At 37.7% G+C, this 13,411-nt stretch overlaps 1 protein-coding gene across 1 annotated transcript; it reads right to left on the bottom strand.

Moving 5' to 3' along the window:
* Positions 1-258: 258 nt before the first annotated feature.
* On the bottom strand, positions 259-11,610 carry si:ch73-261i21.5 (zona pellucida-like domain-containing protein 1). The gene is made up of 12 exons (XM_040151109.1): positions 11,549-11,610; positions 10,954-11,006; positions 10,035-10,141; positions 7,508-7,734; positions 7,235-7,419; positions 6,155-6,227; positions 4,142-4,239; positions 3,484-3,564; positions 2,869-3,040; positions 2,472-2,604; positions 2,333-2,353; positions 259-395 (listed from the first exon to the last, which is right to left on the bottom strand). The coding sequence occupies exons 3-12, from the start codon at positions 10,126-10,128 to the stop codon at positions 259-261; spliced, it is 1,221 nt and encodes a 406-aa protein (XP_040007043.1). The 5' UTR covers positions 10,129-10,141; positions 10,954-11,006; positions 11,549-11,610.
* Between the last annotated feature and the right edge of the window lie 1,801 nt (positions 11,611-13,411).

Here is a 13,411-nt window from a genome sequence, read left to right as displayed (position 1 = left end):
TCATCTAGGCTAAATGAAAGTGCTGAGGTTGAAGTGAAAAGATTAGAAGAAAAAACTTTCTGGCATTCTTCTTCTTCTCTTATGCTTACTTCAGAAATCTGCATTGTATATAATAATACCACAATCAATGCAAAAGTCAGAGGTTATTGAATAACCTCTGACGGCAATATCGTAAACCATACTGTATGAATGAATGAAACAGGATGCAATACTTTTCATGCTGACTTGAGCCTCTGTCACTCCTGTGGGTACAGAGTTTTACTTGTTTAAAATGATATTGGAGTTGTACATCTGGTAAACAACGAAAGCCACCAAAGTAAGGCAGATGGCTCCGGCAATGCCTGCTACGACTGAAACGGCCAGCAAGGTACTATTTATATGAGTCTGCTGAATGCCTGGGAAGGAAAGGGAAACACCAAGGATTAGACCATATAGAACAGTGTACAGTTTCTATACTGATGAGCATGACTGCACAATGTTTTTATATTAAGTATTTAACTGTAAAGCCAATTGGTTCCCCTGATCATGCACAGGCAAGGTAAATGCCATGTAAACTGATGACAGTTAAAGATCCAATTATTATTGGCAGCCTATCCAAGTTTTGGTTAGCAGAAAGACCTAGGTGTATCTTTCCCCAAGTACTAATATGTTCTCCAACCTTGACACATATTCTGATTAGATGCTTGGACTTCCTCAAATGGCTCCTTCTAAGGGTGTCAGTATACTTCAAACATGTTGTCTGAACACAATCTAATTCCAAAAGAGTTCATAGTTGGACACTGTCAAAGGCAGGGTGAAGTGATGGGCCAGACTATGGATTGTTGGTTTCAAAAAGTTACAAAAAATGTCAGATACCAATTCTGACATTGGAAATGTGTGGGGTGAGGGGTTTCACACACTGATCTACCAACTGACAAGCACTTTGGTTGAAGTTTACCGATACCTTTATGCAGTGATTACCCAGCTGTGTGGAGGTGAGAAAGTATATAGAGTGTGAACTTCTCTCTCAAGCTCTCTATTTTGTGTCCTCACACACCTACTTCCTTCACTTTTCATGTGAACAACTGATTGAAACACTGTGAATGCCATTGAGAGGAGACTTTCCCAAGGTGTGCACTGTTATTCTCATATATACTGTATAATTAATTGCATCTTACCCATTGATGTATTACAAGAGCTGGATAGTCCCAGTGGCCACTCAGGGTATTGTAACAAAAAAATCCCCTGGGGCTTAAAGAGCATTGGCCACTATTATAAAAGAGATGTCAGAAAAACTAATGTTTTTCTACTTGTAAAACTTATCCAGGGCCTGGAAAAGCAGTTTTTATGTGTGATGTCTTCTTAATGTAAAGTCTATGGGCCAAGCGGAAACACACAGATGGGGTCAGCAGTGGGCCGCACAACACAGAAGTATTCTTGGAAGCCAGGAAACTTTGTTGTTTTAAACGCTCCGTGAGCACCTTTCATTCAAGCAACTAGGTGCCATCTCTTTTTCCAGTATCCAGTTCTTATAATACACTCTTGGTCTCAGCCCTCTAAGGGCAGGATTTTTGTGTAGCCCCTTGTAATATTGATTGAATGACCAAGTTTGAAGCATACAGTAACCTTAAACCTGCAATATGATTGATTTGTTTTTTTTGTCCAATTGGGGGCAGTGGCAACAACAACACTGACATATCATCGCCTTTTAAATTGATATGGCAAGCTTGTTAGCAAACAGTTGCTTATTTACAGATCCAGCAGTTATGGAGCAACATTATTGTTCATTTGGAGTCGTGTTTCTGGCTGCCTGGCAAATGTCAGTCCAATATTCACTCTCTTTTATTTCTGTTTTCTGGTCTCTACCAACTCCTGAGGGAAATATTTGGCTATGGGTGGCAGTATTTGACAATTTCTGTAACTGCCTGAAACCAACAATCCGACATGCATGCCCACTTCTAGTAGTGATTGGCCAGCTTTTCCAAGATGAGTAGGAAGCAGAAGATTGAACTTCTCTCTCAAGCTATGAATGCCTTCCAGCAGAGACTGTCTGAAAAGCCTCTTTGATCAAAGCCTACCAACAAGGAGTTCATCTGTAACTTCTCCTCCCAGGACAGGCTCATAAAAAGGGGTTCCCAGTTTACCTTTTCCAAGTGAGACTCTTTGTCTGGCCTTTCATTTTGGACAAATTCATTACTACTATACCTACTATTCCCTGGGGGCCTTAATAAGTTGTGTCTAAATGATCAGGAAAACCAAAACAGCATTGTTGTCCAATATTCTTGTCATCTGTTTTGGTTGATTAAATTACAAGAATACAGGGAATTAACTCATATTGACATTGTATGCATACCTCCAGATGCCAGCAGATAGCCTGCGAGAAGACAAAAGAAACCTGCAATCAACTCATGCAGACTGATAAGACAGGTATGATTCAACAAACGTATAACTGCATTCGTTCTGTAGACTTGTATCTTTGAATTCTAACAGACCATTCAGGTTCTCACCGTTATCTAAGCGGGTAGTGATGGGGCCTGAACTGATGGTTGCCATGTCACTCACTGTGGTGCCCTCATTTTTCCTGATGCTGCGGCGCCTCTGCAAGTTGGTGCCGGTGGTGCAGTTCTGCAGATGAATTAGGTGATTGTCATTTTGGGTAAGACAGTTTTCAAGAAGAAATAAAGTATTGTAGGCTGTTAAAATGTAATAAGAGTATTTGAGACGTAGCATTAAAATGAAGAAGAACATTCCTGATTGCCATTAGAGCTTTCAGTGAAAATACACCTAATCTTGTCAAAAAGATGTCACTGAACATAATTTTGATTTTCTCCAAAATCAAAAGGTTTGCATTTGTGACGTGTGGTTTTGCACCTGGAGACAGAATCTGACCTGAATGACATTGGGGCAGAAGGAGTTTACACAGAGCCTGGTGACACAGTGTACATAGTAGGTGGAGAGAGTAGCATCTGTGTTTTGGACAAAGCGGAAAGCCTCAAAGGAGAAGCGTGCTGCTTGCTGCTCTCCATTGACTCCCATTACTGTCTGGCCATCCCGGTCACACCTTGAAGAGGAGATGGTGATTTTTCTGTCCTGTTCTTCAGAGTTTTTTTTTTTTTTTTACCAGGTTTCAATCTTACAAAAAATCAGAAATTCTGACTAACAGGCAGGATACCTTTTAGTTCAGCATAGGCCTGGTTAACAGGTGCTTTTCCCACTAAAACAGATTGATAACATGACCCTCCCCCCTTTAAGAGTTTTTTTTTATGTATAATACTATTTTCAAAGGGAAACTTCATGTTTGCATGTATGAGTTCAGATTACCAGGTAGACCTACTATATTTTATTTTGTAAATTTTAAAATTTAAATCCTGTGGATGGAAATATCAAACAATCTATTATTTCTAATTATTTCTAAACATTATCTCTGTGTCAAAACACTTACCATTTTTCTCTACAGCTGAATCAAGTTGTATGACTTTTCATCTCTGTAGTATAGAAACTCACCCAACAAAGAGATCATGATATGTGGTGTTAATAGGGAGAGGTGAGACTGTGGCATAACATCGGTCCAGGAGCACGTTGAATCTGCAAAGAAGAGTTTTGGTATCAGAACAGATTACAGGTGAGATTACAGTGGTTTAAGAAAGTATTCAGTCCCTTTCACTTTTTGCACACTTTATTGTGCTGTAGATTTAATTTTAAATGGATAAATTCTCCAATTTTGCCCATCAATCTACACTCAATATCTCAATAATAAGAAATGAAAACATCACACTTCCTAGTATTGGGCTGTGCAGCCAAACTGAGTAGGCAAGAAGGGCCTTGGTCAGGGAGGTGACCAAGAACTCTAACAGAGCCTCAGAAGTCCTCTGAAAGTGAAGGGGTCTGAATACTTTCTGAAGACAGTGTATATCTATTGGGAGTGAAGATTTTTTTCTGTGGATATTGGCACAGGTAAAGTTTCTAAAAAATTACTTATCTAAAATTTTGATTAGGTAAGCCCTGGGTTAACATGCACACCAAACAGAGCATCTATACTTTTGCCAGATCTTTAGGATTAAAATGCCAGTATGTTCTTCATTAAGCAAATACTTGTAATCTTTAGGAGTAAAAAAATTGACAATCAATATACCTCAGTTGCTAAAACTTGAGTGTGAAATACCTGTTGGTGAGGTTCGATGCCTTCACTTCTACAAAGATCCTGGTCTTTAGCTCCAGGCCTCCTGGGGGGATCTGTAGCATGGAAGAGTAGCTATTGTCCTTTAGGCCCAATAACAGAAGAGAGTGAAGGATGTTGTTTAGACTCATGCATGTTGTTCCTTTTGACAAAATGAGTTCCAGTATCAGTTTAAATCTGGGGAAAGGAAGGGTCATTCTGCTGAAGTTGTTGTCTAGGCTATATGATGCAGAGTCATTATATTAGCATTTCTATATAATGGCACTTTAATTATTAGCCAGTTCAAAAAGAGACAGAGGAAACTGAATATAACAAGTAACAAATGTACAAGGATGACTGAGCTGAACTGAGCTGGTGTCGTCCCTTGATATAGTTTCTTTACCTTTGTTAAGTAATTTGAATTATAAATTAAATAATATCATAAAGATAAGAAATCATTTTATGATAATTTAACTGCCTGAAAATATAGTTGAATCTCCTAGTTAGTTAGTTCAAAATTACTGTCACTTTCAGAAATGTTCAGAAATTACTTATAGCCAAAACACAGAAGGTAAGAGGGATAACATATATTTTAGGTTTCTACAAACAAAGTAATTTATCCTAGGCTGAGAGATTAATGGGTTAGTTTGAAAAATTGGGGAATAGATTTATACTCTCTCTAACCAAGAGTTAGATGAGAAGAGTGGTTTCAGAGACTCCAGAAAGTCACTGTGTCTACCCAAGATATAGTCCAGTGCATAACCCCTGTAAAACCAAAACTTGTCATTTTTTACACACTTTTTTTATACTACCTTTGGAAAGAGCCAGGCTGCTCCCCCTTTTCCATTCTTAGCGCTAAAATAAATTAAGCTAAGACAAGCTAAGCTAAGATAAGCTAAGCTAAGATAGAATAAGATAAGCTAACTGTCTCCTGGCTCCAGCTTCATATTCGACATGAAGAGATGAGAGTGGTATACATATTCTCATCTAACTGTAGGCTTCAGGCTTCACTGAAGTGAATAAGCATCCTTCCCAACATGTTGAACTATTACTTTAATAAAGTAATTTGCTGATGCCTTCCAAAATTTATTCTGGACAAAATCCACTATCTCATTTTGATATTGATAGCTATTAGCTAGAAAATTAAAGGTCCATAGGCCTTTTTCTGATCAGACATTTTGACTCATCAAAGTAGGAAAAGCACAGGTGTTACTAAAAACATTAACAATGGCTCTGTTCACTTCAAGTGTCCAAGTAAGCCATGACAAATTGACAGTGAACCAGCACAGACAATACAGGTTCTGACCTGAGGCAGCTAAATGGAATTAAGAAATCATTTACTTTATTATTAAATCTATGAATTTCCCACTGTACCATGTCTGAATATCTACCATGAAAAAGGCCTACTGTCTGTGAGCCATGTGGTCCAGATGACCCAGATCTACTTTTGCTGATTTATGTTGGCCGAGATTTTATACAAACATGGGTATGACTTTCTTTATGTTCTGTTGTGCTAGGAACTAGAATGAGTGATCATTGCACAATATAATAACCAGCACCATTTTAAAAAGACAGTCAAATTATGGCTTATGAGAAACTTGGAACTGTATGCTTACCATCATAGCTATAATTTGTATGTAACTTTTGGAATGTTGGAATAATTTTATTGGTGCTTATATAATGTAGGTATGTATTGTGTTGGTTTATTCATAGTATGATGTTTCCTGGACTGCATTTTTGCTATCTTTACATGTCATCCTTGACATTTTTATAGTTCTTTGTTATTTGATGTCCTCCCTCTTAACTAAACTAAAGACAGGCCGTGTTAAAGGAGCAGTCTAGTTCTTCCTGTAAATGGTTTCCTTGATTTAAAGAAATGTATTGTATTTGGAAGACATCTGGAAGGTAAGATGGTGCCAGTTTGATCCTAAATGCCACTGATCTTGATTCCATCGAGCCGTGTCTTTCCTCTGAAAATTAACATGAAGCAGCTTTTTGATGACACCTCGCTCTTCTCACCGAGTAGAGTCGCATGCTCAGTGTGCTGATGAAACTCCCATTATTGTCTTTGACTGCCAGACTGACCCCAGACCTGTTGGGCAAAAAGATGTTCTGTCAACAGCTGGAATTCAGTATTCTAAATATAGTAACTTGATACTTTTTTATGTATGGTCGATCTCAGGTTAATTTGTCATCTGCAGTTAACTTCTCTTCACAGGAAAATGTGTTAATATTAAAAAATCAGATACGATTTAACCCTTACTATCTAGAGTTGAATACATTTCCAATATATGCATATATTGAATATATATATCTCTCTATATCTCTCTCTCTCTCTCTCTCTCTCTCTCTCTATATATATATATATATATATATATATATATATATATATATATATATATATATATATATATATATATATATATGCATATGCATGTCAACTGATTTAATTCTACACTCAACTCTTGTTTTGATATCCCTCATCATATGGCTATTATGATTAGTTTATTGATCTACTACCCATGAAGGTATGCTAGTGAGAAGTTTCCCTTGAGGGAAATGTGAGACAGATCAGGCTGGTCTGACTGGCCACACTAACTATGCCATGCAGCCTGTTCTTGTCACCTGTTGAGTGACTGCTAAACCGAATGATGAAAGAAAAAGTAATGGCTGACCCAACCATAGACTTAGTCACGGTGGCAATCACTGTCCAGGTTAACCAGCCAGTTCTTGTTCTATCTATTCCAAACTGGAAAGGTAAAACACATCACTTCTTATGTGACAGAATATTTTAGTTGAAAAAAACTGGTGGGTTTAGAGCAGTGTCCAACAATGTCTACACACAAACTTTAAAAAAAAAACATACATACAGTATAATTGTAATTAATATAGATAAGATGAATAAAAATAAGATTATACCCACAACCACAGCACCAAAACACAATTTATCTTTGACAAAAAAAGCAAGAGCACAATGTAGGAGCACACCATAAGCATTAATTGTAATTACTACTTTGAAATTGTTACCATGCAAACAGCAGCAATTGAAATTTAACATTTACTCCTAGTGTGCACTTTTAAATGGGAAGGGCCACTTACACGCTCATCTGAGTATTGTTGATCAGGTACTGCAGGGGGTATCGGCAGGAGAACCTGTACATCACCTCTTGGTGATAGGTAATGGCTCCTGTGCTTGGGTCCTCTGAGCAAATCATGCCTGAGATGTTGATGTACTGGAAATGGGAGAAGTCTGCAAACAGTCCAGTTCCCACCTCCTGAGTGACCTTTGAGGAAAAAGAATTTAAGTTTGTTCAATAAAAATCTGTTGTGCGAGTGGCATCTTCTGAGTGTTTTCAGGCTTAGATAACCTACTGTCAGCTTGCTGGAGCAGGCAGTGATGGCCTCCTCTGTGATGGAGAAGTTGAATTTAACAACAGGTGGGTCCACTGCCCAGTCAGGAGTCCCTTTACACTGGTGCTTGGAGTGCTCTGAGTTGAGGGCCAGCAGAGACTCGTTGTATCCATTGAAATAGATGGGACACAACAGGATCTGAAGGTCCACTGTTTGAGAGCCACAGAGGACCTTGATGTCTGAGTTAGCTGAATAGAGCATGAGATGAGACCAGAATCAACTTAAAGGATTTAGAACAGGACTTGACCTGTTGCTGAGGGAAGGATAACTCTAGAACTGACTTTTTAAAGGGGCAGATTTTACATGTTACACAGGAGTACGAAAACAGTTGTATAATGTCTTCTGTGGCTGTGGGGGAGCTTTCTCGTCATGAGACTTAATATTTTTAACAGGAATCCTGTGTTACAAACTGGAGGTGTGGCATTTAAAAGAGGTGGCCATGTAGGACACAGAGATGGTCTAACAGAGTTAAGAAGTTGGATGTGCTAAGTCCCATTCAATTTTTCTGTTGACAATGTTTTGTGACTCAAAGTGGGAACTCTTCTATGGTTTTGGTGGACATAAAATGTCATGATCCCCTTGATGACTTCTTATGGATCTGTGCTTCCTGTTTTATTTCGTTACTTCTTACTTGTTGTGTATTTGGTTGTTTTACTTCCTGTCTTTGTGGGGTTTTTTTTTTTCCCTTTTCCCCCACATTAGTGATTGCCTGCTACACCCCAATTAGTTTCACCTGTTTCCTGTTACCCTTGCCTCCTTGTGTATTTTAGTCCCTGTATTCCCCTTACTCTTTGTCTTTTTATCTGTTTTGTTTCCTGTGTATGTTCCTAGTGTTTCTATGTTCATGCTTTACTGTTATTGGATTACCTTTTTCTGCTTTTGAACTCATCTATCCATTTGCTTGTAAACCCGTTTTATTTATTTCTTAGTGTACCTTCATTTCCCCTACCTGCCTGTGTGTGTGTGTGTGGTCTGCGCTTGGGTCTTGAAATCTTTGAATTGTGACGATATTAACTGACCATCATGGACCCATCATACTTGTCATTTGAAGATGAACTTTACAATTTGGTGTATACCCTTGTGTGCATTTATGGAGAGTTCAAAAGATATGCTTGTAGTTAGTACAAAGGGGTTGCTCTGTATTTGACACACAGTGAAGTTTCAAAAAGGCCCTGGTTAAAGACTTTGTTGCCTAAATGGCTCCAGAACTTCGTGGATACCCCTGATTAGACAGTCTCCCTGTCTGTTAACCTCCAGTCTGTCTCCCAGCTGACTTGCCAGCTCCAGAGTCTGCTGATATACTACCTGCTCCTGAGTCACCTAACCTCAAGCCTGCCTGCCAGTTGACTAGCCTCTGGCCTGCTAGCCTCCAGCCAGTTTTCCAATCGGCTAGCCCGCTACCTGTTCCTGCTCCTAAGCTGACCACCTTTCTTTCTGACCCTGACCCTGAAGACCTTGAGTAGTCCTCTTTCTTAGGGACTCACTTAGGTATTTCCCTAAGATATCTAGGGGGTTGAACCCTTGAATCCTGTTTCTGCTTTCCAGCTCATCTACCCATCTGCTTGTAAGCCAGTTTTATTAATTTCTTAAAACACCCTAATTTCCTCTGTCTAGGTGTCTGTGTGTGCCTGTGTGCGCTTGAGTCCTGAAATCTTTGAAATGTGACACAAAACTCACCTGGTTAAATCATCATTACAAGAGTTGTGGTTCTCTTTTGATTTTAAAAAGTCAAAAAGGAACAAGCTGGTGGATACAAATACTTGAAGGGAGAAGTTAACTACAACTCCCAAGGTGCAATTCATCATGAAACATCCAATCACTGAGCTTAAAATTCTATTAACGGGTGCCTCTAACAGTGGGTGGAAGCTATAGATTTAACTTCTAAAGAAAAACAGACGATAAAATAAACAGTTTCCATAAACTTTGGATTCATGATCAATATGAGCTTCATAAATAAACCTATAATCATTTTCAGCTGTTTTGTTTTTGCATGTGTGCTACCAAATTGGGCAATTTTATATATTTGCACCTAAATGTGTCAGGATGTCTTAATTTCTCAAAACATCTTTTTAAGGTTGTTCTATCTTGCTGCCAATTCTATTGTGGCTTTATAAATTCAGCGATACATTATCAATGCAAAAAGCAAAAAAACCATCCAGCTATAGTAGCATAGTAGCATACCGATCAGCCACAAAATTATAACCAATTACCAGTTTTAATGTTGTGGCTGATTGGTGTGTGTGTGCATAAAACTCCAGCAGTCAACAATAAGCTCTATTTTCAGACTATGTCATCCCCAAAGCTATAACACACCTCACCTCAGAGATAAAGACACACTCCTCAGCTAGCCAGCTGCCGCTGTGCTGCCGCTTATTAGGTTGCAGCAGAAAGAAAAGTGTGAAAGGAAGAGGAACTGGGAGAGGAGGTGAAGTCAGAGCAGCAGCTGGATGAAAGGATGAGAGTTATTGGTGCTACTGGTTTCACTGACCTGGACTTCTGAATGTGGAGTGTCCAACGCAGGCATTTCGAGCTTGGGCGAGAAGGAGTGTGGCAAGTTGATATGTAAGAAGGACCAACCACATTGTCCTTAAAATGCTGGAAAAAATAGATTGCAGAAATCAGACATGCACATAATCTCCTCCATAGTGGATCATGTTAAAAAGCTTGAAAAGCCAATGAATATTACTCAAGAAGTTCTCAAATAGTTCATTTAAGTAAACATACCAATACAACAAAAACACTCGATTATAAGTAAAGGCCCGACATTCTAAAACCTAGAATACAGAACTAATATCAACAAAATGTATTTAAAGGTTTGAAGTATCCTGCAGTAAAATCACCTTTGTAACTGAAATATCATTAAAAGTGACATTATTCGATTTTTAATCCTGTGTCATTGATGTTTCAGCAGAATTTTACTGTTACAGATGTTCAATGTGCAGCTAATCTTGACTTTATATACATTTAGTAGGCTTAGTTCAGTGGTTCCCAACCAAGGGGTAGGGCTGCTCCAAATGGTCACAAGATAAAGCCGAGGGTTGTGAGATGATTAATGGGAGAGGACAGAAGAAAAAACAATGTTCTGAAAAATAAATCTTTTTCTCCAATATTTGGGTTTTTTTGGTCAAATATTGGATAATCTGACCTGATTTGGTCAACAAACTGTTTAGAGTGCAAATGTCTCTTTGGTGGAATTGCGAACATCTCATAAACATCTGCTTTTTTTTAATAAGGAATCACAAACCAAAGATTGGGAACCACTGAATTAATTTTTAACATTGCATGCCAGTGACTAAAGATGTTAGATAATGTTGTAAATTAAAAGTACAATATTTCATTCTGGAATGTAGTGGAGTATACGTATGAAGTGGAAAGAAATGGAAATACTCAATTAAAGTACAAAATACCTCAAAACTGTTCTTCAGTCCAGTACTTGAGGGAATCTACTTAGTCACTATTACTGCAGAAATGTAGAAACACTCTTTTACAGACATGAGTAATGCCAAACTGATATGTCTCAGAAAACACCTTTGAAAAACTGTACAAAGTGCTGTGAAGATTAAAATCCTAAATCAAGTCCTTAAATAGAGGATAATGAAGAAAGTATTAGCTTTATGAATAAATATGATGCAATAAATATGATGTAAATCAGTAGCAGCTCAAATTATATCTAAATTAGTTTTACAAGTGATTTGAAAATATAGTCTCAACATGTAGATGATTTTCTTAATCTGATGTAACTTCAGAGCAATCAAAAATATATTTTGGTTCTTTTTTGGCAGAAAGTGTTGCACTAAGATTAGAAATTTAACAAAGAAATAAGAACTAAAATGTAGTGATAATAGTAGGCAGCAATGCAAACTTTTTTGGGATGGCTGTGTAATAAATCAAATTACAACTGTAGTTAGAATTGATAGTTCAAACAATATAATCAATTTGTCTTGTAACGTATGTTAAAGAAAAATATATATATTGCACACTGTGAGATTAGAAACGTCTTACCTTGTGTGGATGGCCACAGAGTGTTGCCCCACCTCTTTCCGTCAGTATGTCTTTTCTGCGTCTGCTCTTACCTCCGTGACTGCCATTTATAATGGCCTCCTTTCTGGCTAAAAAGAGGAAGGGAAAGGTAAGAGAGCAACATAAGCTGGTTGAATCCAAAAACCAGATCATCTGACGGACATAGAACAATAGGTGAGCCCATATGGAGTGTCTTTGGTCTGCTGGAACATTATGTCGTGCAGCTATAAATTTAACTTGACATTTCAGCAATGACCTATAATCACTTTTGCGACACAAATGTCCTAATGTGCCCTAAATCACATCCCTACAGATGAATTTTTATATATTATTAAGAAAATCTACAGGAAAACTATCACTTGTTGGGTTTAAACAAGAGCATAGTTCTTGCTCTTTTGTTTTTTCTTTTGGAATGATCAATTTTTTATGTTTTTTTATTTTTTTGTATTATTTGTAGGTTTTTCTTAATACTGAATTGGACACATACAGAGAAAAATAGTTTTTGACAAAATATCTTAATATACAGCTACCAGGCATATACAATTGGAACAAAATCTACAGGAAACTAAAAAAAAAAAAAAAACCCTTCAATATCTGCAAGAACGTAAGGCAACCTGTCCTGAAGCCATTACATAACCAAAATGTTAATACCTGCAGAATTGTTTTTTTTTATGCAACAACACCTAAAAAAGCCATGTTATGAACTCTGTCTACTAAAGTACTGTGTTTTTTGTCACATTCCCCTACTTCTGCCAGGGGCTACCACTCTTTGTCAAGAAATTAGGTCTCCCGCACATCATCCCAGACTTGGAGAGAAAGGCACACCCTGCCAAACAAAACCTCCTACAACTGTCACCTGAACCACAAATCCCCCCAGATCCCCTCCAGGAACCCTGAAGCCTGATATGAACAATAGAATGGAGATGAGCTTACACAGAGCTTAGCATTAAGTAGGTGTCCTGTCTGTCCTTTTTCCCATTCAGCAGCCATAAGTGTATCTGAGGGGGTTATAACCTAAAGGTAACCTCTGAGATCAGCTTTTTTTTAAAAAAATCCTGGGTGCTAAAGCTTAAGGGGGACATAATGTTTCCACAAGGATGTTTCTATGTGACATGAAATTCCTCTCTCATGAATCATGTTTGGTTCATTCAGATATGGAGCAGCTACTACATTCATCTTAATATACAGTATGTGTTTTTTACTATGAACAACTTACTTACCAAGAAATCCATGTGTTTGTATTGCAACATTTTATTCATTTTGAAAAGTTACAATATTGCCATCGAACACACAGGTAGACTAGGAAACACTAATATGCTCACTCCTTCAACTAAGACTTTGCACTTGAACCTGCCTCAGTTTGTGTTCTACATCAGCTAAATTAATGGAATAAGTTAAGGTTCTATTCCCTGTCCACTCTTTGGTTGCTGTCCCCATTACCTAAGGGCACAACAACCTTAATATCCAGTTTATTCATGATTGATGCTGCTCCTTTCATTGCATGCCACAGTAACTAGATTTGCATGATTTTGCAATGATCCTGTTCTACTTTTGTTGAATATTAGCCATCAATTAATGTCACCCATGTCCTTAATCATATGGCCAATATCTACAGAATCCATTTAACAATACTTAAAATGAAATCCCTTCACATTATGCTTCTTTACTGGCAAAGTAAGGATATGAGATGTCAAAACATTTTATTGAGTAGGATGAAGTAGATTTGGGTTTTTCATTTATTCATGTGGTTGTATTTTCTGCAAGTGTCCTCTGGAAATCAAGAAGTGCTTACAAACTCAACATAAGTTACTAAACCCAAACTAAAATAATGCTCTTTTTAATTAT

Source organism: Xiphias gladius, chromosome 17 (genome assembly GCF_016859285.1).
Source record: "Xiphias gladius isolate SHS-SW01 ecotype Sanya breed wild chromosome 17, ASM1685928v1, whole genome shotgun sequence".
Classification (NCBI taxonomy): domain Eukaryota; kingdom Metazoa; phylum Chordata; class Actinopteri; order Istiophoriformes; family Xiphiidae; genus Xiphias; species Xiphias gladius.
The sequence above is the reverse complement of the archived record's forward strand: the minus strand, read 5'-3'. Positions and strand labels throughout refer to the sequence as shown.